The 26,239-nt window shown below is 48.1% G+C and overlaps 1 protein-coding gene and 1 pseudogene across 2 annotated transcripts in view; both read left to right on the plus strand.

Moving 5' to 3' along the window:
* The first annotated feature begins 3,260 nt into the window (after nt 1-3,260).
* DCAF4 (DDB1 and CUL4 associated factor 4) overlaps nt 3,261-26,239 on the plus strand; it is a 29,891-nt gene continuing 6,912 nt past the window's right edge. The window contains exons 1-10 of one of the 2 annotated variants that reach the window (XM_044232184.1): nt 3,261-3,365; nt 14,252-14,390; nt 15,037-15,228; nt 15,474-15,570; nt 17,689-17,792; nt 18,213-18,370; nt 19,080-19,162; nt 20,197-20,299; nt 22,535-22,678; nt 23,615-23,664. In XM_044232184.1, the coding sequence (XP_044088119.1) occupies nt 15,482-15,570; nt 17,689-17,792; nt 18,213-18,370; nt 19,080-19,162; nt 20,197-20,299; nt 22,535-22,678; nt 23,615-23,664 (731 nt within the window). In that variant the 5' untranslated portion in view covers nt 3,261-3,365; nt 14,252-14,390; nt 15,037-15,228; nt 15,474-15,481. The remainder of the gene's footprint in view (nt 3,366-14,251; nt 14,391-15,036; nt 15,229-15,473; nt 15,571-17,688; nt 17,793-18,212; nt 18,371-19,079; nt 19,163-20,196; nt 20,300-22,534; nt 22,679-23,614; nt 23,665-26,239) is intronic. The other variant, XM_044232183.1, reaches the window with a different exon arrangement.
* Nucleotides 5,186-14,483, plus strand: LOC122894108 (annotated as a pseudogene).

Below are 26,239 nucleotides of genomic sequence, written 5' to 3' on the forward strand. Positions count from 1 at the left end.
AGCCCAGTGTAGGGCTCACTCTCTCGACCGAGACCCTGATCTGAGGCAGAATCAAGACTGAGCCACCCAGGCAACTCCTCAGAGGAGTTTTAAACTACATTTTCCTTATATTGAGGGACAGTGAGGATCCTTTCATGTTTATTTCTTTTTCTGTCTAGTTGGTAGAGACACTTCATTTTTGTTTTAAGATTTTTATTTATGTATTTGACAGACAGAGATCACAAGTGGGCAGAGAGGCAGGCGGTGGGGGGGGAGCGGGGAAGCAGGCTCCCTGCTGAGCAGAGAGCCCCATGCGGGGCTGGATCCCAGGACCCTGAGATCATGACCTGAGCCAAAGGCAGAGGCTTAACCCACTGAGCCACACAGACGCCCTGAGACACTTCATTTTTCTACTGTGTTTACTTGCAGTACTTTATATATTAAGAAAATCGCTTTTCTGTGATAGGAGTTAAAGGTATTTTATACCAAACTGAGTGTCTTTTAACTTTCAATTGTTCTTGCCTTGAGAGTACAAACTCTGGAACCAGACTGCCTGAGTTTAAATCCTGGCTCTGCCAATCACCAGCTGTGTGACTCTGCACAAGTTACTTAACCTATGACTCAACTGACCCGTGAAGTAGTGATAGGAGAAGCACCTACTTCACACAGTTGTTGTAATTAAAAGAATGAACATATGGAAAGAGGTTAGAAAATATGTGGCACATGATAAGAACCATATATCTTTTTCTTTTTAATGTAGCCAAATTTAATGTTATTCATTTTAGATGCCATTTCAGAGGAAAAGTTTTATTTGCCTTGGCTTCAAATTCTGAAGATTTTTTTTTAAAGGAAATTATTTTTTTGTTAAAGAATTATTTATGTTAAAGAGAGAGCATGAGTGAGGAGAGGAACAGAGGGAAAGGAAGAGAGAGAATCGGAAGCAGACTCCACGCTAAGTGTGGAGCCCAGGGGGGACTTGATCTCACAACCTTGAGATCATGACCTGAGCTGAAATCAAGAGACCTTCCACCAACTGAACCACGTAGTTTTTCTTTTCTTTTTTTTTTTTTTAAGATTTCATTTATTTATTTTTCAGAGGGAAAAGAAAAAGAGCACAAGTGGGGGAGGGGGTGACAGGCAGAGGGAGAAGTAGGCTCCCCTCTGAGCAGGGAGCCCAATGTGGGACTTGATCCCAGGACCCTAGGATCATGACCTGAGCTGAAGGCAGCTGCTTAACCAACTGAGCCACCCAGGCATCACCCTACTTTTACTTTTGTTGGTAACTACACTGTCCAGATATCCAGTCTTCCTCATAACGGCAGGTGCTCAATCCACAGGCACGCAGACGCAGCAGTGAGGGCTCTAGAGCCGCCACATCAACTCCTCACAATAACCCTCTTCAGTACATCTCATCATCCTCATCTTATCTATGAGGAAACCGAGGCTCACAGACAGCAAATGACTCTCGCCTGAGACCAAGCTGCCTTTGTGCCTTGATTTGCAAATGTTCTTTCATCTTTTTTCTCTGGTGTGCCTACTGCAGACCACCAAGGCCTAACCTGCATCTGAGCCCTCTGCCTGGCTGGTGGCCATCCTTCCTGACTTCCTCCAGCGGCCCAAGCTCTCCAGCTTGGCAATCCCCTTCACTCCTCCCATAGGGTTCACCAAAACTTGCAGATCCTCCATCCTCTCGAGCGTGTCCCCCATCTGCCCTCTCTTCCATCCCAGCGACCACCACTCGGCTTCAGCCCTCACTACCTTTCACAGGGGCTGTGGCTTCAATAAAGCTCCTGAGGAGGCTCCCCAATTGCAGATTTCCACAGTCTGTCCTCTCCAGTCTCTCCTACTGTGCCGCCTGGCTGATCTCTCTTCAAGAGCTCTAGTCCTGCATTCCCCAACTCTCGAACCTTCCAGGTCCCCTCTGCCTGCTCCTTTCCCTGACATCTGACCCAACCTACCCTGCCAGTTTTGCTTCCAACACTCCCCTCCCATGCAGCCAAAATGAACGTCTCACTATTCCTCAACCAGGCTTCCAGTGTTTGTTCGGCTTAGAATGTCTGTCTCTGCCTTCTCTTCTGGGCCACTCAAGCTTCACAAAGCGTCCTTTATTCTGATTCTACTCACTTCTCATTCCCCTTACCACCTCTCCGTGCTGCACACCCTGCATTTGTGTGTAAACTCTTTGAGAGCGGAAATTCTACCTTATTATTGATTGAAATGCTTTCCCACTGAGATACAACTGATAAACTATATGACCTACTTTCTAACTGGTCCAGTCACTCACAAGGATCCGGGTCAAAAGGCACATGGTGTGCCAGGTCTGCTAGTGGCAACAACCAAGCTTGGCATATTTGTTTAATTTTCTTTTTTTTCTTTCTTCCCTCTCCCCTCCACCCCACCCCCACCCCGGCCAAGTCTGGTCTATTTGAACCCAGATCTTCTCGCAAACTGTCACTTGTGCCAAGTGCCCATCACAGGCTTCTAGAAGTTCTGATAGCTGATATATGGAACACCCACAGCACAAAGAGAACATTCGGGAAATATCAGTCGTACAAACAATCTTCGAACTGGAGAGAATATCAGATTAACTTCATTGATCAACAGAAGAAATGAAAGCACAAAAGAGAGAAAAAACTCGGCCTAGGTCACACTGCAAGGCAGGAAAACAGAACTAAACCTAGAAGACCCTCCGTGACAGCCCTTCAGGCCACGCTCCTCTGCACCTTGGAGCTATACAGACCTAGGGTCAGCAGACCGGCCACCTGAGGTCACTGCCCAAGACGTCACCAGCTGTTTTCTCTCTCTTATCTCAGAGACTCCGTTGTCCTGCCCAGAGTACAATCTTTCCTCCTCCTAAGTCTCAGGTTTAAAAGCATAGTAGCCCAGGGCGGCGAGAGGACGACACCGGGGTGGATCAGTTGGCTGCCGACTGAAAAGGGACCCGTTGCTGGGTGAGGTGCCCACTTCTTCAAACGAGCCCGCACACGTCCTGGAGCTTCCGGGATCGGAACTCAGCCTCCGACCCAGCCCGGCCCCGCCTCCAATGCGCCGGGCCCCGCCCCCAACGCTCTTAGCCCCACCCCAAACGTGCTCGGCCCCGCCCCAGACTCCCTAGCCGACACGCGGCCTCCTAGCCTGGCCTGGGCGGAGCCGCGCTCCAATCTCCGCCCTCCTCCTAAGATCCATCCTATTGGCGTAGACAGTCAGACGCCACATCCAATGAGAAGGAACGGGCGGACGTCTGGTCCTATCCGCGGCGACTACACAAAAAACGGACGTAACTAACTGGCAGATGTTACACCGTGGTCTTTCCGGGTCCTTCCACTCTCAGCTCGTACTCCTGCGGGTCCCGGCCCTGAGGGGAGCCGGAGAGGACACTCTCCTAAGTAAGTGTCTGCTGACGGCGGTGGCCGTTGGCATCGGTCCGGGGACTGCTGCCGCTCCCCGCTCAGAGCTCGGCGTGGGATGGGCCGTGAGGGGAAGGCCCGAAAAAGGGGCGGGGAGCGGCGAAGCACGTGGAACGCCGGCCTGACCGCGGCGTGGGTGGGGGGCTGGGCGGGCGAGCTGCGGGTGCGCCGGCTGCGTGGGCGTGGGCAGCCGGGCTCGTCCTGTCGGGTCGGTTGTGCGGCCGTGAACGGTGGAACGTGGGGGGACCCCGAGTGTCGCCGCTCTGTGTCGGACCCGAAAGAGTGTGGTTTTTTTTAAGCCCTGTTGCAGAAGGTGGCACCCGACACCTGCCTCTGGCTGGACGGCGGACCCTTGGTGGCCGTTTCCCGGAACTGCTAACGCACCCTGGGCGCGTGCTGAGTGCCCCGCGCCGTGCTCACTGCTTTACGAGCCTTAACTCGGTTCCCCCCGCCAGCAGCCCCGTGAGGGAGGGGGGAGGAGTACCTCTGTCAGACGCCGGAAGAGGCCGGGTGAGGTTTCGCTTGCCCAGGTAACTGCTGAACTGGTCCGTGGCAGAGCCCCGGTTTGAACCCAGGCGTTCGGGTTGACCTCCACACCGAGGTGTGCCTTAGCGAGAAGGCCCCTTTCCGTCCTCGGGCGCTGAGAGTCCTGGAAGCCTCGTCGCGCCCCGCCCCCGCTGACCTCGGAAACCCTGATACCACCCCCACCCCCCGCAGTGGGCATGGGGTAGTCTGCTGGCCTTGCCTTGTGGCTGGAACAGCAAGGAGGAAGGAAACAAATGAAAATTCCCAAACCTCAAAGTCTGGTTTTAAATAACAATGGATATTACAGTGGAGGTGGTGGTCTGTGGGTAAACAACCCCCCACCCCCCATGGGGCCTGACCAGCAGGGGTGAAATTCCTTTTCCACCACTCTGTGTGTCCTGCTGGGTAGGATACTGAGTCTTGGAAGCCTCAGTTTCCTCATTTGTTAAAATAGAAAAACCAACTCAAGGTGGATATGGGAAGCTCCATGTAGAGGCATTTTGTATTCGGCTTTACAGATCATTCAGCGTTGGCATTTTCCATAATACAATCCACTGGTCTCTGTAATCGGAATTACCCTGTTGAATTTTTAGGATGTTCTCACTTTTTTTTTTTTTTTAAGATTTTGTTTATTTATTTGACAGCAAGATCACAAGTGGGGGGAGGGGCCGCAGGCTCCCCGTGGAGCAGAGAGTCTGGTGTGGGGCTCAGCTAGATCCCAGGACCCCTGAGACCATGACCTGAGCTGAAGGCAGAGGCTTTAACCCATTGGGCCACCCAGGTGCCCCATGTTCTCACTTTTAAATATTATAGTTCTGCCGTAATAGATCTTTTTTTGTTTTTGAGATATAATACACACACCGTAATATCCACCATTTTAAAGGGTGGAGTTTGGTGGAGTTTGTAATGTATTCACAAGGCTATGTGACAGTCACCACGATTTTATTCCAAAACATTTCATCACCCCAAAAAGAAACCTTATGGCCCAGGCCACTCAGAGGAGCTTTGTTGGGCTCAAGCCCAGATGTTGAGGCCCAGCTAACAGGGCCTCCCAACCTGAGGTCTTGGGTGGGAGAGATGGAGCCTCCTCCCACCCTGAATTTCAGCCCTGGGCTGAAGGGAGGAGAGCCCAAGGCCATTAGGCTCCCATCGCACCTGCTGAGCAGAGGCCCAGGTGGAGGCTGCCCCACAGTCCCCTGACCTAGGGTACCAGGGGAGGTGTCTTGGGGGAGAGGGAGGGCCAGTTATTCAAAAAACTGTGGGATGTTCTAACCACAAGCCTTTGGGAGAACTGTGCCAAATCTTGGCTGTTCCCATGGGGACAACTGCCCAACTTCCAGGCCACGCCGACTTCCAGGTGACATCGCACAACTGGGCCTTCACAGAGACTGTAGATTTGAAGCAGGGCCTGAAAAACACAGGAATTTGCCAAACTTCAGGATTATGCATAAGCGGAGGTTCAGACTTAGAGCCAAAGGAAGTGAACCTTTGAAAGCTTTTGCAACCAAGGTAAAAATGAAACGGAATGACTTCACAGCCACCATAACAGCAAGGAATGGAGAAGCTAAACTGAATTAGGAAGGGCAAGTCTGCAAACCCATCTGATGGGCATGTTATTTCACTGGCAGAACCCAATTACAGGCAGCTACAGTGGATGCTGTCCAGCTTGTATCAGGAGAAAGATGTTGACGGTTCTGAAATGCAAAAAGTAAAAGATACCAATACTGTATTTCAGTTTTATCACTATTGAAATTCTATTTCACAGCACAGCATTAGAGGTATACACTTGCCTACCAAAATGCACCAAAGATTGATAAGGAAAATTTATAGGTTTTTCAGAAGCTCTAGGTATCCACCAGATTATCCACCTCATTTAGATAATATAAAAATGATACCCAATGATCAATCTCAGCCAGTAACTCCAGAAACTGACAGGAAAACTTTCGTGCACCGTAAGGCCAAGTGTTCCATCCCCAGGAATACCAAGGGAGCTGGACGAAGCAAAACACAACTCCTGGTTAGGTTTGCCAACACTGTTGCCGAACAAACTTGGATAAACTTGTCCCAAGAGAAGCCAGTCTCAAAAGACGCAGGCTTTGGAAAAGAGAGAAATTTATTTCAGGTGGCAGACTCAAGCCTTAACTGACCTCTCAGCCCGCAAGTTGGACACCTGGAGTTTTATAGGGAGAGGTTCAGAGGGGTGTGAGCCAAAGAACAGACAGTGTTCGATCACAGGCTGGGGGGCGGGTGGTATGTGCGCATCATGTGCTCATGGGCAGGGAGGGGATGTGTGGGATGTGGTCTTTCTAGGCATTCTGTTGCTTTTGGGGCTTTTCTGGCCTGGCAGTTACAATGTTCTGGTCATTGCAAAGCCTCTTCATCAGTGCCTCAAAAAAGTATGATAAGAAATAAGAACAATAGGTTTCAGTTAGGAGCTTGAGTTAGGCAGTCTTCCTATTTCTGGTTTTAACTGTTGGGATCTGTAGTTAAGCAAGAGGGCTCACTGACAAGGACAAATTCAAAGTCAGAGTTTTCCAGAGATCACTGTCAGCTAAGTGTGTTTCTGCAACAGGACGGGTAGCCACCTGTCTACTAAAAAAGAGTCAACGAGCAGATGATTGAGATGTTAGAAAGAAAATTAATTTTCTTGTACTTTTTTCTTTAAAGATTTCATTTATTTATTTGACAGAGAGAGATTACATGTAGGCAGAGAGGCAGGCAGAGAGAGAGAAGAGGAAGCAGGTTCCCCGCCAAGCAGAGAGCCCGATGTGGGACTCGATCCCAGGACTCTGGGATCATGACCTGAGCCGAAGGCAGCGGCTTAACCCACTGAGCCACCCAGGCGCCCCTTCTTGTACTTTTTTCTATTTTCATCTTAAAATGACTTTAAAAATGACTCAGAATCCAGGATTACAGTGGTACCCCTTTTTCAGGGGGACACATTCCAGAACCCCCCACTGGATGCCTAAAATCACGGATAGTATTGAAACGTGTATTTTCTGGTTTTTTTCCTATACAGACATACCTGTGATAAAGTTTTATTTATAAATTAGGCACAGTAAGAGATGAACAACAGTAACTGATAATAAAATAGGGCAATTACAACAATATACTGTGATAAAAGTTATGTGAATGTGTCCGTCTCAAAATCACTGTACTGTCCTCACCCTTTTTGCAACAATGTGAGATGATAAAATGCCTGTGCGATGAGACAACCTGTAGACGTGACACAGCATTAGGCTCTTACTGATCTCCTGAGGATACATCTGGAGGAGGATAACTGAACCCAGGGAAAGTGAAACTGTGGGTCAAGGGATCTGCTGGACTGAACTGTAAACCTTTATACTGGCTTGCTATGTTAAACCTCAAAATGAAATGCTACTAAAAATAGGGGGAAAATATGAAGTTTGTGCTGACCTAAAATGAAGGCTTTAAAAAGTATTACATACTCAGTCATTTTAACCTCTTGTGATACGTGATCTTTTGTATAATCCTGTTTTCCAAAGTGGCTGCAGCATTTTCCCTTCACCAGCAAGAAGTTGAAGTTTCCCCACATCCTTACCAATATTGTTGTTACCTGCTTTTTTTTTTTTATTGTAGCCACCCTAGTAGGTATGAAGTATCTTATTGTGGTTTTGATTTGCAGCTGCTCAGTGACTAATGGCATTGAGCATCTTTGTACATTCTAAGTGGCCACTTGTAGGTCTTTGAAAAAATGTCTTTAAGTTTTATTATTATTACTGGGTTAAAATTTTTTCTGTAGTCTGGATACTTAATCCTTATCAAATACATGGTTTAAAAATAATTTTCTTGGGGCGCTTGGGTGGCTCAGTGGGTTAAGCCGCTGCCTTCGGCTCAGGTCATGATCTCAGGGTCCTGGGATCAAGCCCCACATCGGGCTCTCTGCTCAGCGGGGAGCATGCTTCCTCCTCTCTCTCTCTCTCTCTCTCTCTCTCTCTCTCTCCCTGCCTCTCTGCCTGCTTGTGTTCTCTCTCTGTCAAATAAATAATAAAATCTTAAAAAAAAAAAAATTTTTTTTCTTGTGGTGCCAGGGTGGCTCAGTCAGTTAAGAGCCTGACTCTTAATTTCGGCTCAGGTCATAATCTTGGTATCATAAGATCAAACCCTTTGTTGGGCTCTGCACTCAGCAGTGAGTCTTCTGGAGATTCTTTTTCTCCCTCACCTCTCCCCCGACTTGTACACATGCTGTCTCTCTCTCAAATAAATCCTTAAAACATATATAAATAACTTTCTTTGATTTTGTGAGTTGTCTTTCTTTTTTTTGTTTGTTTTTGTTTTTCCCTTTTTTATTAGAGCCCTTTGATGCACACAAGTTTTTAATTTTGATGAAGTCCCAATTTATTTTTTTCTTGTGCTTCAGGTGTCCTATCTAAGGAACCATTACTTAATCTGTGATCATGATTTATATCTTTATTTTCTTCTAAGAGTTTTATAGTTTTAGGGGCTCCTGGGTGGCACAGTCAGTTAAGCGTCCAGCTCTTGGTTTCAGCTCGGGTTGTGATCTCAGGGTTGTGGGATCGAGCCCCATGTGGAGCTCTGCACTCAGTGTGGAGTCTCTGAGATACTCTCTTCCTCTCCCTCTATCCCTCCTGCTTGTGCTCACTGTTGCTCTTTCTCTCTACAATAAATCTTCTTTTTAAGATTATAGTTTTAGATACAAGATCCATTAGAGTTCCATTTTTATGTATGATGTAAAGTAGGGATCCAAATTCGTTCTTTTGCAGGTGGATAGCCAATTGTCCTGGCAGTTGAAAATATTCTTCTTTCCCCCACTGAACAGTTTTGGCACCTTTTTCAAAAATCAGCTGGGGGGCACCTGGCTGGCTTAGTCAGTAGAGCATGTGACTCTTAATCTCAGGGATTCGAGTTCAAGCCCCATATTTGGTATAGAGCCCACTTAACGTAAAATTTTTTAAAACAGTTGGCCAGTGATATTGTTGGTTTATTTCAGGACTCTCAGTTCGACTCCAGTGCTCTGTATTTCTGTCCTTGTGCCACTACCATGTTGTCTTGATTACTGTAGCTTTGTAATAAGTTTTGAAATTGGGAAGTGTGAGTCCTCCAACTTTGCTCTTTCCCAAGACTTTTTTTTTTTTAACTATTCTGGGCCCCTGGGCTCCTTGCCATTTCCATATGAATTTTAGGATCAGCTTGCCCATTTCTCGAAAAATAGCGGTTAGAATTGGAATGGGGGAGGAGAATTAGAATTTTGGTAAGGATTGCATTAAATCTGTAGATCAATTTAGAGGACATCTTAAGTCTTCTAGCATGTTTTTCATTTATTTAGGTCCTCTTTAATTTCTCTCATATGTTTTATAATTTATTTTATAGCTTCAATCTATAAGTTACCCATTTACCTTATTATATGTATTCCTGAGTAATTTATTATTTTTGATGTTACTGTAAAATAGAATTTTTTTCTTTAATTTCATTTTCAGATTATATCCTGCAACTTTGTTTAACGCACATATCACTCTAATAGTTATACTGGGGATTCTTTAGGATTTTCCGTATATAAGATCATGCCATCTACAAACAGAAGTAGTTTAAAAAAAAAAAATAGTTTTACTTTTTCTTTTTCTGTTTGTCTTTTATTTCTTTTTCTTGACTAATCACCTCTGGCTTGTACAATGTTGAACAGAAGTGGTGAGAACAGATATCCTTGGCTTGTTCCTGGCCTTGTGCAGGGGAGGCGAGGGAGGGATATACTTATACTTTTTCATCATTAAGTATGATGTTAGCTTTGGGTTTCTTGTAGATGCCCTTTATCAAGTTGAGAAAGTTACCTTCTATTCCTAATTTTTAATCATGAGAGGCCATTGGATTTTACCCAGTGCTTTTTCTGTATCTATTGAGATAAGCACATGGGGTTTTCGCCTACATTTATTCTATTCATGTGCCGTATTACATTGATCTTCCTATGTTGAATCAGCCTTATATTCCTGGGATAAATCCTGCTTGCTCCTCATGTATAATCCTTTTATATGCTTCTGGATTTGGTTTACTAGCACTTTGTGTGTTTGTGTCATAGGTATATTGAGAAATAGTTTTCTTGTGATGTCTTTGCTTTTGGTAACAGGGTGATACTAGCCTCATAAAGTGATTGGAAAGTTGTAGTGATTTTTATAATCCTTTGGATTACTTTTTTTAACATCAATTCCCAAAAGAAGGCTTGTACATTTTTAAGTTACTTGATAAGTAGTATTACCCATTCATTTTCCAAAAAGTTAAATCATGTTTATTTGTTTGAGATTAACATGTCTTTTCAGAATAATGGTCTCTTATTTTTCTTTGTCCTTCAAGTACTTAAAAAGGTTCTCTGAAAGGCAAAGCCAATCTCAGCCTTTCACAGCACATCTTACTTAATACCTCCCTTAATACCTGCCTGGCAGAGCAGCTCCAAAGGAGCTGGGATTCAGCATATCATCCAGCAAATTGTTAGCACTTCTATCAAGAATAGAGTTTCTCAGGCGCCTGGGTAGTTCCATGGGTTAAGCACTGCCTTCAGCTCAGGTTCCTGGAATTAAGCTCCCCCCACTCTGTGGGGCGCCTGCTTCTCCCTCTCCTCTGCCTGCTACTCCCCCTGCTTATGCTCTCTCTGAGTGTGTCAAATAAATAAATAAAATATTTTTTAAAAGTTAAAAAATAAATAAAAATTAAAAGAATAGAGTTTATCCACCTCACCACTATTTGGGGCTGGATTAATTCATTTTACAGGACTATCCTGTGTATTGTACGATGGTTAACATCAGTGGCTTCTTACTCAATGGCAATAGCAGCCACCACCAGCTTCACACACCCCCCATGTTATGACAAACAAAAATGTCTCCAGACATTGCCAAACTGTCCCCATTAAGAAACACTGATCTAGTCATGATCCCAGGGTCCTGGGATGGAGCCCCGTGTTGGACTCTCTGCTCAGCAGGGAGCCTGCTCCCCCCCCCCCGCCCTCTGCCTGCCTCTCTGCCTACTTGTGATCTCCGTCTGTCAAATAAATAAAATCTTTTATTTAAAAAAAAAAAAAAACTTTAAAAAAAATAAGAAACACTCATCTAAAAACTGACACATACTGGATTTCCTATTACTATCCAGGAAAATCCTCTCCAATTCTGGATTCAAAGCCTCATTAATATATTTGGCTTTGGATCTACATTTGTCTGAGTCTTTGTCACCATGTGTTGATGACTTTCTTGTGTGTGTGTGTGTGTGTGTGTGTGTGTTTTGATGACTTTCTAGATCTATATCCTGTTTCCTCCCCGGATTCCCAGAGCTTGTTTACAGTTGCCTGCCTTGGTGTTCTACAGGCATCTTGAGATTGGTTTGTTCAAAACGAGACTGATTCTCTTCTCTCCCCCAATTGCTCTTCATCCTTAATCTTGGTCTCCCAGGTCAGGACCCTACCAGTCAGTCATGTACTGGTTCTTCACTTTTGTTGTCTCCACCTCTCCCATGAAATTCACCTCCTGACTCTTTCTGAATTCAAGATCCTCACTTCCACAGTGGGCAGCCTCATCTCCTTAACTTCAGAGATCCTTAACTTCTAGCTTAATTTCTCTGCTGCCTGTAAAGTTTCCAACATGCATGTCTGATCTTGTCAGAGCCCTCATGGGCTGGCCCTGCCTGCCTTTCCAGCTTCATCCCCCAACGCCTTGTACTTAAGGCTCTGGCCACACAGAACTGCTTGCCAGGCCCCTCACTCTTCCAGCTGCTATTCAAACTCTGTCTCTCCTCCAGCCCCTCCACTCAAAGAATGACTCTCCTCTTTTGCTACACCTGGAGAGACCTGGGTCTTCACTCATGAGCCACTGTAGGAATTGGTTCATTCACGTCTGTGTTCCTGGTGATTGGCAAGTGTCTTGAGAATGGGGACAACAGTTTATCTCTGCCTAGGGCTCCCTAGGGCCCAATGGGCCCTCTGTAAATCTGTGTTGAATAGCAAATGAAAATGCCTAGAGCAGAAAGGGGCTATTTGGGATTTTATTTTATTTTATTTTATTAAAGGTTTTATTTATTTATTTGACAGAGAGAGGGAACACAAGCAGGGGAGTGGGAGAGGGAGAAGCAGGCTTCCCTCGGAGCAGGGAGCCTGATGCAGGGATTGATCCCAGGATCCCGAGATCATGACCTGAGCCAAAGGTAGACGTTTAACAACTGAGCCACCCAGGTGCCCCTACCTGGGATTTTAAAGCAGCTGCAGGGTTGTTTTGGTTTGTTTTTTTGTTTAGTTCAGGGAACATTTACTGAGAACCAACTAGGCCACGGGTGCTAGGAACAGGAAGAACAGGGCAAGATCTTAGCTTAGAAAATTCACATTACATCTAATACGAGGTGGGAGTACACAGTTTAGTACAGAGTGATAAGGGCAAGCATAATGCATACAGTGGATACTGAGAGTGAACTATGCTGCATTCGAGGAAGATACTCTCTGCACCCCTGAAATAGGCTTCTTGAAAGTATGAAAAGATATCATTTCATCCCACTGTAACCCTTTCTGTGTTCAGCCAACTTCTCTTTATCATGACTTTTTTAAATGACTTTGGCTTGATCATGCTCATTAAATCAGTTAATGTTGTCAGCCTCTCCTTGTGCTACAGTACCTGACCCAGTGCTTGTGTGAGTTAGTGGTTTAGAAATGTTCCACAATCAGTGCTCACCACTTATTTCATGGTTTACTATGTCCTTGATTTTGCGCCCTCTCTGGAGGATAATGGTGCAGACGTGCCATGCTCCTGCCTCCTCTCCTGAAGCCTTTGACTTCCCGTTACATGTGTTCTTCACTGTAGTCCTGCATTATCTCATAGTTAAAGCAAACTGCAGTCGTATGTACAGAATGTGCAATTTAGAGGAATTTTTATCTTTTGATAGAGTTGCTATTGGTAATCCTTAGGTCAGTATGACTTCTTTTTCTTACCAGTTTTCTTTTTTTTTTTTTTTAAAGATTTTATTTATTTATTTGACAGAGAGAAATCACAAGTAGACAGGCAGGCAGGGAGAGAGAGAGGGAAGCAGGCCCCCCGCTGAGCAGAGAGCCCGATGCGGGGCTCAATCCCAGGACCCTGAGATCATGACCTGAGCCGAAGGCAGCGGCTTAACCCACTGAGCCATCCAGGCGCCCCTCTTACCAGTTTTCTTAACACTGGGCCTATTTCCCTTCCTCTGCATAGTGCCTCTTAGCTTGTAACTTAACTAGTTAGTAAATACAGTTTTATTCTTTAAAATAAAGGTTAAGGTAATTGATCCTTAGGGAGACCCATGCATGTGGTGTCCAGGAGCTATGAACATGGGTTGCTTAGGAAAATGAATAAAGCTACTATACGATTGGACAGGGGTGAGGGCGGCAGTGGTATTTATAGAAGAGGGAAATATGGACAGGTAAAAGAGCAGACAGGGAACTAGGGAGAAATGGGCTCTGAACGTGCTAAGTCTGTTGTCACTGTGGAAGTAAGAGGTGGCAGTAGAAGTCGATACCCAGGAGAGATTCTAGGGGTTGGAGATAAACTTGTGTTGGCAGGTGAGACGGAATAAGTATAAAAAGAAGAGGATCTAGGACAGAACAAAAGGGCAGGTGACCCAAGAGAAGCCAGAAAAGGATGAGTTTGACAAGTAAGAGGAAAACCAAGAGAAAGATATTCCAGAAGCCAAAGGAAGAATGAAGCTTGGTGGCATCACTTGATTTAGGAATAAGGGCTAAATAAAGAGAGACCACTGACTTTGGCAGGCAGGGGGATCATTAGTTAAATATGTCACGAGGCTTTTAGCAGACAGGCAAGGAAGGAGGCGGGATGCAGTGGGTTGAGGAGTGACTGGGAAACAAGCTGTGGGATGTGTGCACACTGACCACGTGCGCAGGATATCCTCCTTTTGGGTCAGAGCTGGAATCATACAAATGATAAGGCTGGGGAAATTGGTTAAACGATTGTCTGAACAAGTGTTTGCACTTGAACAAGTGTCTGCAGGGTCTGAGAAGGAATGAGAGGTGGGATGGGTTTGCCAGGAAAAGGCAAGGACACCTGTTTCTCCAAGACAAGAGGGCAGACCCCCTTGGAAATATTAAAGGCAGATGTTTGTGGGAGGGAGGGGAGAGAAGCTGGGAGTGTTCATACCTGGCAGCCTCTCTGTTCTCTGTGCGGTCGGGAGCTATGCTAGCAAGAAAGGAGGACTGGAAGAAAGTGGGAAGGGATGTTAGGACAGAGATGACAGCCTGAGCTGTCAGGAGTGACTCAGACTAGGAATAATTAAAGTAGTTTAAGACATCAGAGGATGAAAATAAGACCTTTATCATGGCTCCCCCCTGAGCGCAGCTACACGCTCTGCTTCAGCAGCACTTGCTCCTTCTGGCGCAGGACTGGAGAGCATCAGGAGCCGGCAGTCCGGGCTGTGGAGCCGCCCCATGGGGGAGGCCGACTGACCGAAGCAAGCACACTGAGGACTCCGTTACAGAATTCGCAGAATGTTTGGGTAAGCACCGACCAGCAGTCCAGACCTGTCGTGCTCTGCTGCGAGCAGGCATTCCGCACTCCGATGGAGAAGCTGGGAAATAAAAGCAAATAGTTTTCTAATCTGTTCTTTGGTTTCATTCAGCCCTAAAGACTTTTTTTTTTCTGATTCTGTTATGGGATTTGAATGTGGTTTTAAAGTATATTCAGTAAAAAATAAATAGAAGCACATTCAGTAAAATGGCCTCAACTCTCTCCTGTGAGTTGGGGGGAAAATCAGGTGTTGGGAAGGCGTGGAGCTCACAGCAGCTGGGCCAGGTACCACAGTCTGCTCTTGTTAAGAACTCTTCATGTGACCCCAATGTTGAAACTTGGCAGTTAAGTGACAGATTCAGGCTCCACAAGATAAGACTTGAAAAAGCCTCCTGAAAATTATGGCAATATCAGTAAGAAGTGTTTTTACCTCATTCCTTCTTCAAAAAAAAAAAAAAAATGCATGTTCACATCCGTCCCTTTGACAGCTTGCATACAGGAAGCTAAAACCTTTATAAAGCATGTCGAGAAGTCCTACACACTGGCCCTTGTTTAACCGTGTTCACAGTTTTCCTTGCTCAGTGCTGGAATTGTGTAGGAGAAAGTGTTCACTGTCAACTGTTCTCTGTGAATAGGGATGTGTGTGGATTGAAAGAAAAATTATATGCTCTGGTGTCATCTGGTAAAGAAAAGAAAGAAGAATAACCTGCATGCTCGTGCCAGCCTCAACCGCCACCTAAAGTAATTGCAAGACCCTGTCATCACCTCACACAGTGACCAAAAGAACCAGAGGTCGGCAGGTTGGCAGGCCAGGTGTCAGCTGTGAGGTAAGAACCGCAGCTGGAGAAGTGGCTCCCGAAGCGTGGTGCTTCATCGCTGTCTCTGCCTGGAGGCAGCTCTTACAGGCGAGGCTTGGTGTGGCGGCTCTGGTGAGAAGCCAGGTTGGGCCATTGCCTTGCCTAGCTCCCAGCATGAAGGAGCTGTCGAGAAGCAAACAGGAAAACGTGCATGCGCGTGCCATGCGTTTGTATGCAGACTTGACATGTTTGTATGTGGACTTTTTCTCTTTCAGGAGTAGAAATGCATAAAAACAGCTTGCAGAATAGAAGACGTAGGAGAAGGAGTCACCAGCAGAACCCTTGGTTCAGACAACAGGGTTCTGATGAGAGGCAAGTGCTGCTGCTTGGGGCCACTTGAGCTCTGTGGTGGCCTCAGATGCTTGGGAGTCACCAGGGTTGTCACCGCAATGCAGGGTCTGGGGGGGGGCCACTGCTGCAAGTCAGCCTGCCTGTCGCTCTTGGAGGAGTAAGGAGATAGGGCCTCACTTTTCCTTCTTTTCAGAGCAACGACCTCTGGCCAGAGCGTTAGCTAGAGGCTTAGAAGCAGACAGTATCAGATAGGACTGGAGAGCTGTTTTTCTACTTTGCAGAGTAGAAATACTTTCTCTCTCTCTTCCTTTTTTCCCAGCCAATGAAAATACCTTTCTGGAGACCTAATTTCATTAATTCAGCCTAATCCTTACAAAGGCTAAATATATATAATGAGTTTAATAAATACAAAAGGTATACAGAATAGTACAGTGAACATCACATACCCAGTACCAGCTTAGAAAGTAAAACCTAGTCTATGCTGAGTTGAAGTCCCCAGTGCAAACATTTTCCACTCTCAATTTACTGTTCTTATGGCCAGAAGTCCTGCTGGCCCTAAACTGTGAAGAGGTGTCCTCGCCTGGTGTGGGCGGGTTGTCCTGTGCTGGGACTAGATTGTATTTCCTTAGTGCAGAAGTCTCTGCACCAGAAGAGGCCTGCATGCCAATTTTAAAACTTTTCCACACTTCAGACCTCCTCCGAAAATGGACAGATTTCTAGCAACAGGGTCAGATGGTGACAAAGACCAAGATGCTTCTCTAGAACAGATGAACCTGAACAGTAACAAAAACCATCCAAATGTCATGGAAAGAATCAGGGCCAAGGAATCAGGAGGTCCAGATTTCACATTCTGCCTTCTCCTGTGTGAATTTGGGCAAGTTACTTAGTCACTTTGAGTCACTTTTGAACAAAAGAGACGTAATACTTCCAAGGTTTGCAGTGCTGAATGGAAAGCCTCAGATGGGCTGCTTGGCTCTGAGTAGCCCCTTCGTACATGGTGGGCCTCATTAGGTGCAGGATAAAATCTATTATTCTAAGCCAGAGTCACAGGTTTGACCCATATTGTAGAACAATCAGGACGGTGCCCAGTGTTTGTATGTTTTGTAAAGAGAACCATGGATATTTTTGGGGCCTTCCCACAAGAGTACAACGTGTAGCAAAATGTGACCTGGGCAAGAAGAGAGTCTCAACTCAGCCTTGGCAGAGTCATGTGGAAACACGCTGGGCAGTCGCCTTCCCGGCTCTGTGTGGGAAGAATGGAGGAGTCGTCCTTGGACTAGAAATGTAGACCTTTGTCGTGAGGAAGCTTAGTCCTTCCTCCTCTTGCTGCCTGGTCACTCATGAGCTGCCTCAGAAAGCTCCAAGCTATAAAAAAGGGAAAACAAATAATTTTCTCTGAAACTGCATAGTTAGTATTTACAGACAAAAGAGAAAGTTCTTTCATTCCTTCAGCCTGGATATTCAATTTGTACTCCTTTGGGGGATGGGGAGGAAGTTCTTGATTTTAAAACAGATTTTGTCAGGATTCTAAAATTAGGTGTTTTTCTCTGTCATTATATCCTTCAGCCTGTAATTGCCACAGAAACTGCTTGTAGCTTTGCAAATCAAGTGCTTAAGCCATAGCTGTATCTGAGTATTACCTGAGCAAATCACCTCCGTGCCTTGAACCCCAGTTTCTCCATCTATAAGGTGATATGGCCAAGTAAAATTTGAACCCTTTGTACTACTGAATCCAGTAAAGAATAAACTGCACCTGGCCTTGTAGCTGCTGTTGAATTGACAAATGAGCCCAGCTGGTAATATTCTGATTGGCAAAGATTATTCCTCTTTCATCTGGAAATTTCTGAAAGACTTCAGAAAATGCTCAAGTGAGGAGATAAGGAAAGGGACTTTAATGTGACATACATCCTCTTAAGGGTGAGGAACCAAAACTTTGCTTGTCCTAACTTTAGTGTATTTGTGGTAGGTAAATTCCTTTAAGGAGAAGGGAGAGGTGAGGGCTCTCCAGGTAATCAGAAGGGTCAGAGGGCTGGAGTGAGGGCCATGGAACTGCCTGAACTGACCCCTTCAGGACCCCCCAGTCAGAGAATGACAGACTCAAGCCCTTCACTGTGAGTCACTATGACTGTGTGTCAACAGGGGCAGCTTAGTGGCACAGCAAAGTTCACAGGATTCTGGCCACGTCGGCGATGACGAGGCCCCATCGACCTCATCTGGCGCAGCGGGGAGTTCTTCCGTGCCAGGTGAGGCCGTCTGTGGGACGGTGGACCTGCTGTGGCCCTGCCTGTGGGGAAAGATGAAACCTTGTCCTGCTCCATCATCTGGTCACGTCTGCTTGGGCTGCCCTTCTTAGCCCTGTGTGTCTTTGCTTGCGTGTGGGGACACTTCATGGGTGTCACCAGCCCTTTCCTGGCTTGGGGGAAATTCTGGAGCACATTGAAACGCTAACTAAACATCCTGGCTGCGTCAGGAACAGGGCTGGAAGGGAGGTGAGGCCGATGTCTCCCTGCATGGGCACAGGAGGGCTGCGTTAGCCTACCTGCTGCCCCTCCGGACAGATGGACATCTGTGAGGGGTGGTGTGGACAGGTCCCTGGGTTCTTTCGTAGGTGGGTCCGTGCCGTGTTCTAAGTTGAAGTGGATTTTCCTCTCTTTTGACTTAAGATCTGCCGGGGTATTACTTTGACCCTGAAAAGAAACGCTATTTCCGCTTGCTCCCTGGCCATAATAACTGCAACCCCCTCACAAAGGAGGGCATCCGGCAGAAGGAGATGGAAAGCAAAAGGCTGCAGCTGCTGGAGGAAGAAGACAAGCAGAAAAAGGTGGGCTCTGCCCTCCTGCTGGCTGCCCTGTCCCCTCCACTGCTGATAGGAGGTGCCATTGAGACGCCCCTGTAACACAGCATGGGGCACTTTGTGGCATTAAGCTCCCCCCATAGGAATCTGATGAAGAGAGTGAGAATAGGCAGGAAATCTCCCGCTGCCCCTTTTCTTATCTGCGAAGTTCCATCCGTGAGCCTCCCATCTTGTCCTTCCCCGGAGGAATCGGGAAATGGCATGACACAGTTCCAGTAACTGTGTATCTTTAATAGAAAGCCCAGGTGTGTGGTTTGGATACGAGGATTTCCTGCATCCCTTCTGGGGATTAGATGCCAAGACCTTTCTGTGGTTTATGGGAGCCCCGGGGTCACCAGGTTGAACGGAAAGCAGGGTGAAGACCTGAGCGAGCAGGACCATTCTTCTGCTCCCTAGCGGGGTGGCCTCGTGTCCTCACCTGGCTCCGCAGGTAAATTGATGGAGAGCTTAGACGTGGGCACCAGGCCAGCTTTCCAGCTCAACGTGTGCTTTCTTGTGACGGACTTTTCCTCTTGCCCAGGAGAGGAGTCTGTCAGATCTCTGTACATATAATTTCTGCCAACTTAGTACACCAGCTTCTTCGTTAGATCCTATGAAACTAAAAGCATTCTCCAGTATCCCATAACCTAAAACTTCATTGAATCTGGTTTTGTTTTTTGTTTTTTGTTTTTTTTAGAAAATAGCCAGGATGGGTTTTAATGCGTCGTCATTGCTACAGAAAAGCAAGCTGGGTTTTCTCAATGTCACCAGTTACTGCCGGTAAGACAACGCCTCATTAAGCTTTTTACCTCTTCCTGTTTCTTATATCCGTGGTCCAAGAAGCCAATGGGGATAGAACCACTCTGAGGAGTCCTCACAGTTGGGGGCGAAGTGGGGGTGGGGAGGAGCACAGCCTGCCTTCTGCCAAAACCAGCCCTGAGAAAATCATTTTCCCTATAGAACAAGGGGAGAAGCTTCTGCAGGAGGCCAAGGAGAGAGAAGGGATCTAGGCAGAGAAACTCAGCAGAAATTTCTCAAAACGTTTCTTCTGTGTTACTTGAAATCATTTTCAGTGCAGTGAAGCTCCTAGAACTTCATTCCCATGAGATTTCTGCCTCCTCCCCTTCCATGAGTTGTCATCTAAAATAGAGCAATTAAAGGGATGTATGTGTACTAAACCTCATATACTTGTGATGTCTGATATTCTGACTAAAACCCTGGGAGCTGGGTTGGTACTTGCCCATTTTCAGAAGAGACTGAGGCTCAGAGCGGAACGACTGGCTCAAGGTAAGGCTAGAGAGGACGGGGTCCGTCTGATCTGGTGCCTGAGCTCCTCGGCCCTGTGTTCTGCTGCCTCCTGAGCACGGGCCAGTAACGGAACATCGGAGGGGGGCCCCCTTCAGGGAAGGCCAGCCCCGCCAGGGTAGATGGGGCAGGCCACTCCCCTATCATCTTCCTGAGAAGGAAAAGTGTTAAGGTCTAGTTAGATCTCTCTTCACCTTAAAACCTGCTTTGTTCTCAGTGGGGTACGGCCTTGATGTGGAGAGGGAGCTGGGCGCCCTAGTCTAGTTTTTTCTTCGACCCTATAGAGGAGCCACCCATTTCTTGGCCTTAGTTTTCCTCCGAGTTCTGTAACTGAGATGATTTGGGATCCTGCTCAGCTCCGTGGCTGACACTTACTTGGGAGAGGCGGCTGACGGGGGCGGGGTGCGGGGAGGTCTCCAGGGTGGGCGCCAGGGCGGAGCCTCTGAGTCGGCTTCACAGGTGTCTGGGTCCAGTGGCCATGCCCTCCCCGTCCCTCTTTCCCTCTGCAGTTTAGCTCATGAGCTGCGAGTGAGCTGCATGCAGAGGAAAAAGGTCCAGATTCAGAGCTCGGATCCCTCCGCTTTGGCAAGCGACCGATTTAACCTCATACTGGTGAGTGGGAGGGAGCTCCCTGTGGGTGCCAGGGGTACAGCTTTAAACCCTGACCCTGCGTGGCTTAACCTTGGCTTTCATGAGGCCTAGTTGTGAGACGGCCTGTGCCACGAGAGCAGGGGGCGTCCCCTTGGCGTCACTGTTCTGACGTGTGCCCGCTGGCAGGTGCTGAGCCGGCAGGGCCGGCGGTGCTGACCAGGCTCGCCCTGACTCCAGCTCTGTCATTCGGTCTGACAGCCGGGGCCCAGCACACATCTAGAACGATCACAGAGTAGTTTTCCCTTGGGTGTGTTGGGTACAGACAAAAAGGCATGCAGCGGGCCAGGGGCTTCTAATTCCTCCTGTACTGAGGCGTCCTCCCGCCGCCCTGAAGCTCCCGCACCCTTCGGTAGCAGCCGTGCGCCGCTCCCTTGCTCGTGGACTCCTACCTGGGTGGCACCGCTGGGCCTGCGCGTCCGACACACCTTTATCACATCATTTACACGGAGCAGAGTCTTCTCTGCGTTAGGTTAGACTGGGGCTAATCTAGCCAAAGCTAAATAAAGCCAGAGCCAACTGCCTGAAACCAGCGTTCAGAGAAATGTCGGCAGAGGACCCCGGGGTCCCCGGAATTAGACTAGAAGCTTGAGGCTACCGGAGATCATGGCCTCCCGGCAAGCCCTGTCCTTCCTGGAGGCCGGGGGAAGACTGAGGAGAATGAAAGAAGGATGGGAAAATGGAGAGCCTCAGCCTGCTGGACAGGACTGGAATCTGAAGCCACAGAGCTGACCCTTGAGGACTCCCATTCTCTCCTGTGGCTTTACTCCCCCAAGGGCCTAGGGGTACGATTTGACCTGAATCAGTAGAAAACTTGCGGTACATACTCGGGAGCCGCTTCCCGGGGTCTCCTCGGTAAAACTGGGTGAGTATGCATATGCTGCTTAGTATGGCCCCCGTCCCCAGGCCTCATGCTCCGTCTCACAACAACTCCCATGGACGTGGAGATCTCCCCAGTCATCCGGAGTTAGAGGTGGTTGGCTAGCTGTGTGGACTAGAATTGCCACCCAGAGATCAGTTCTTCCATTTTGATTCTAGTCACTGTAATGATTCTTCAGGAAATGTGGTTTCTGAGTAAACTTGCAAAGTGAATACATTTTCACCAGCATCCAAACCCATGTTATGTGTGTATGTCATATTTATAAATATATATAAAACACATAACTATATAAGGTTTTTGTTTTGAAGTAATTATTAACCACATTTTTTAAAATTGTATTTGTTTATTTGACAGAGAGAGGACACAGTGAGGGAGGGAGCACAAGCAGGGGGAGTGGGAGAGGGAGAAGCAGGCTTCCCGCTGAGCAGGGATCCTGATGCCGGGCTCGAACCCAGGACTCTGGGATCATGACCTGAGGTGAAGGCAGATGCTTAACAACTGAGCCACCAGGCACCCCAACCACATTTTTTTTTTAAGATTTTATTTATTTGACAGACAAAGATCACAAGTAGGCGGGGCCGGGGGGGAGTAGGCTCCCTGCTGAGCAGAGAGCCCAATGCGGGGCTCGAACCCAGGACCCTGAGATCATGACCCGAGCAGAAGGCAGAGGCTTTAACTACTAAGCCACCCAGGTGCCCCATCCAGCCACATTTTTTACACACTTGATCTTAGCCACATTTTTTAAATGGGAAAAAAACATATCCCAATGTAGTGTTTTTTATTGTAATTTTTTTTTTCAGTGCAGTAGGCTTGCTTCCTTTTTTGTTGTTGTTTTTTCTTTTACTCAGTGGGGAGAAAAGTGCCTGTGTAATAGGAATCCAATTTTGTATTCTCCTTTCACCCCCTTCACAGGGGTGTAACTAGCATTTTCCACATTGTGTGTGGCCTTTGCGATAGCTGCATGTCACCATGTGGCCCATCTAAACAGCTTACCTGGGTGGACACTGGGACTCTTCGAAATACAGTTCTGAGTGGAGCTGCTGTACGGACCTCAGACTCCCTGACTCCGCCCCCCTCACTGCCCTTATCCGTGTTCCTGACTGTGAGACCACATAGCTGTTCGCCTTGCCCGTGGACGGCTGGGCTGAGTAGGGACAAGGTGGGTTACCCCCATGCTCCACACTCCCTCGTGGGTTGGAGCGCTCACCAGGTGAAAATGCACAGAGCATGGGATCCTAGAAAGAGGGGCAGATAGATCGCCTTGGGCAGCTCGCCTGGGCTCAGCCAGGGAGGTGACCTGTAGTCTCTTTTCCCTCCAGGCGGATACCAACAGTGACCGGCTCTTCACAGTGAATGATGTCAAAGTCGGAGGCTCCAAGTATGGCATCATCAGCCTGCGAGGTCTGAAGACCCCCTCGCTCAAGGTGCATATGCACGAAAACCTGTACTTCACCAACCGGAAGGTACGTGGCCTTTCCCATCAATTAGCCTTGCAGCTCCCTGTGCACTTTGGATCGAAGGGCCCTGCTTTAGTTGGCCCAATTCAGAGGAGAGGAGAGAACTTTAAGAAGAAGGTGGGGCTTGAGTACCTATTTTCCCAAGGGAAAGGGGAGTCAGAGATCTTGAGAACCCATAGGGGAAGAAAGTGGCCTCAGGAGTTTCTTTTCTTGGAAGAGAAGTAACTGTCAGTACTTGGGAAAAGGTGTGAAACTTCTTTAGGCTTGGAAAGGCTTCGTTAGCTGGTGGTGCAGACCTTCCCTCTGGGAGGATCGCAGTAGCCCGAAGGAGCCCTTGCCCAGCACAGAGTTCCTGGGCTGTGGGCGGAGGGGGCCTGAGTGGACAGTCTAGGGTGCATCCGTCACTCAGTCAGTCTGTGGCCTACACAGAGGTTATGGAAATAAAAAGAGATTACATAAATACAATACAGCACAGCTTGCCATTGAGGGAGCAACCTTTAAATTCCACTGGGGCGATGAGTGCATGTGTAAGAAGCGGTGACATTTTGTCCATTTGGGACCTGAGCCACAGCATGGACACGGGTCGAACCTGGTCTCTGGGGAAAGGGAAGATGCAGTTCGCCTCTCGGCTAGGTTGGTCCCCTCCTATTGCAGGGACTCCGTCCCCAGACCACAGGGTATGCCACAGGTCTCACTGTGAGGTCCATGCTGATGACAAAGGACCAAAGTCTGGGGGTAACTTCCTCCCTGTTACCCTCAAGGCCCTACATGGTGGAGCAGGGGACTTGCCTGTCCTGGTGACTGTTCCAGCCCCCTTAAAAGAAGTGAGACCTGAAGAAAGCAGTCCCGTGTCGGTCTCCCCAGTAGTTACTCAGTAGGAAAGCATCTGTCTGTCTCCGCAGTTGGCAGTCAGACCAGCCTTGCTGTGTGCTTCCTCCCCAGGTGAACTCTGTGTGCTGGGCCTCGCTGAATCACTTGGATTCCCACATTCTGTATCTTTTGGCAGACGAAGAGGTTTGGTGGACAGCCCATGCTGCTGTGTAGAGCCGGGCGTCTGTGGGGTGTGTGAGGTGGCATCATCGTGGCCAGGTCTACTCCGTTTTGTATGCACATCTCACCCGTCAGGAAAGAAGAGTGCAGCTCGGTAGAGAACAAGGCTTGCCGTGCGTGGAGCGCAGAAAAGTAGCAGAGTTCCCAGGGTGACACTGATGTCACTGTGTGCCAGACACTGTTAGGAACAGTAAAGCCTTAGACAGGAACCCCACATGCTCCTGAGGTGAAGGAGGACCAGCTCAGAGCTATAGCAGTCTGAGGGTGGGCCGGGACTCTTGTTGGGGGAAGGAGAGGGCAGGCATCAGTAAAGGGGAAAGGGGAATTCTTCAGCATTGGACGGAAGTGTGTGGGCTCAGTGCCTAGGGTTCCTACCAGAGACCACCTTTTTTCTTTTTTTTTTTATTTTATGTATTTATTTTTGGGGTGTGGGGGGGCTCATGAGCGGGGGATGGGGAGACAAAGGCAGAAGGAGAAGCGACTCCTAGCTAAGCAGGGAGCCCAATGCAGGGCTTGATCCCAGGACCCCAGGATCACAACCTGAGCTGAAGGGAGACACTTAACTGACTGGGCCCCCCTGGTGCCTCCAGAGAAGCCGCCTTTAGAGCACTCTTCACTCTGGTCTGCCCTCTCAGGGAACAGTCAGGGCTCTTTTACTAAGAGCACAGGAGCACAGTGTCAGGTTGGCTAGACCCTTCCTCTGGTGTCCCTGGGGGCTGTTGATGATGGACAGAACAGCGTCTGTCCCGTGCTTCTGGGAGTAATTCAGTTTGAGCCATGAGTCTTGTCCTTGGTCCAGTTTTATAACCAGTGAATTCTTAAAACTCTGACCACTCACTGTACCTAACACGTACTTCAAGAGTTGTAACGGGGCTAACATCAGTTAACATCGGTGAATGCACTTAGCACAGTGCTTGGCATATCTTGGTCCTCCTTACATAATGCCTGAATCGGAACCTGTTGGGGTTATAACTTTTACATAAGATAAACACAAAACTGTGTGTTCTGTAAATTGAAAACTTTATGTGGCTTTCATTTGGTAGGATTTTGTGGGGGATAGGACCACCTGTCACTGATGCTCTTACCAGATGACAGAAGAGACCAGATCTTAAAGGAGAGAAAACAACCTCGCTCTCATTTCTGATCTTAAAACAGGATGACGTTTTCCCAGGTTTCTCTCCTTACACTAAGGAGAGATTAAAAGCCCGTAGAATTGAGTTTAAAGAGCATGGTCTGTGGTAGCTTCGTTAGCCGCTTGCCCTCTGGTGGTCACTTCAGGTAATCTTTTCTTTGTACCTGCTGCCTCCGCTGAAGGCCATGGAACTTTCTCCCTTTACCAAAACGGCACGTTGTTGAGCCTGGTCCTCTGCATTTCCCCCCTAAGAATGGGGAGCAGTTAGACGGAGACTGCCCTCCCTGGGCTCTTGGATACCTGCGGCCTCTGAAAGGACCAGATCTGATACTGGCCCCGTGAGTACCACATGAAGTTTAAGAGTAAACTTCATCCTAGGAACTAAAAGCGCATCTAGGTAGGGACTCCCTCCCCACATGCTCGCCCTCTAAAGCCAGAAGCAAAAGAGGTTTCTTCAGGAAGGCCTTGGGCTGCCCAGCCGTGGGGTTATCGTTTTCAGCTTCGGCCTCTCTCTGACTAGAGATACGTAACACGGGGCCTGCCGCCCGAGGCAGCGTGATGTGCACACGTCACAGTTCAGACAGCCGGACTCGTTGCCCGATTGCTTTCAGATGCTGACAGTTCTCCGTGAAGGGTGCGTGTGTTCGTTCCACAGAGTCCATTGAGCGGATTCATCCCTGTGCGAGTGCTGGAAAGGGCAGTGGTGGGCTGCAGGCGCTCAGTCTCCGCAGTGACGTCGCTGGGGCAGTGGGATGCTAGCAGGATGGAGGGATCGGGTGGCCTTCCTGGAGGTGACTCCCACATGGGAAGGAGGGGACGGAGCTCCCAGTGGAAGGAAGAGGCAGGAGAGATCCCGGCTCCTGGGGCAGTGGTAAGGGGTCTAGTGTCTGTGAGGTATCTGGTGAGGTGGGGCCCCTGGTGCTAGGATGTTCTGGAGGACTGTGGCCCTGGAGGCATATCTTAGGAGAGGCTGGCAAGGGTGAGACCTCAGATTGGGGGTGTTGGGGGTTTGCTGCAAGACTGCGGGCAAGGGAGAGGGTGTGGTGGGTAAGCAGGGGTGGAGGAGAAGCACAAGTGGAAGAGGCTCAGGATCTAGGCCAGGCCATGGAGGTGACAGAAGGTCTGAGGGGGGCCTCCCAGAGGGTAGTCTGGAGGTCACCACCAAGCATGTCGTTGGAAACAGTGCTGCGTGGCCACAGGCAAGACTGGAAAGTGTCGCTCGGTGTGAAAGATGGAGTCCACTGGAGACCTTGGGGAGACTTGCCTGGGAGATGACTGGGTTTCAGTGGGCTGAGGAGTGAGAAGAAGGCAAGGGAGTGGGAGAAACAGACTCCTCTGAGAGAAGTTCGGCTGTGAAGGGAGCGGAAGTGGATCAGTGGGAAGGC

The sequence above is a fragment of the Neovison vison genome, chromosome 13 (genome assembly GCF_020171115.1).
Source record: "Neovison vison isolate M4711 chromosome 13, ASM_NN_V1, whole genome shotgun sequence".
NCBI lineage: Eukaryota > Metazoa > Chordata > Mammalia > Carnivora > Mustelidae > Neogale > Neogale vison.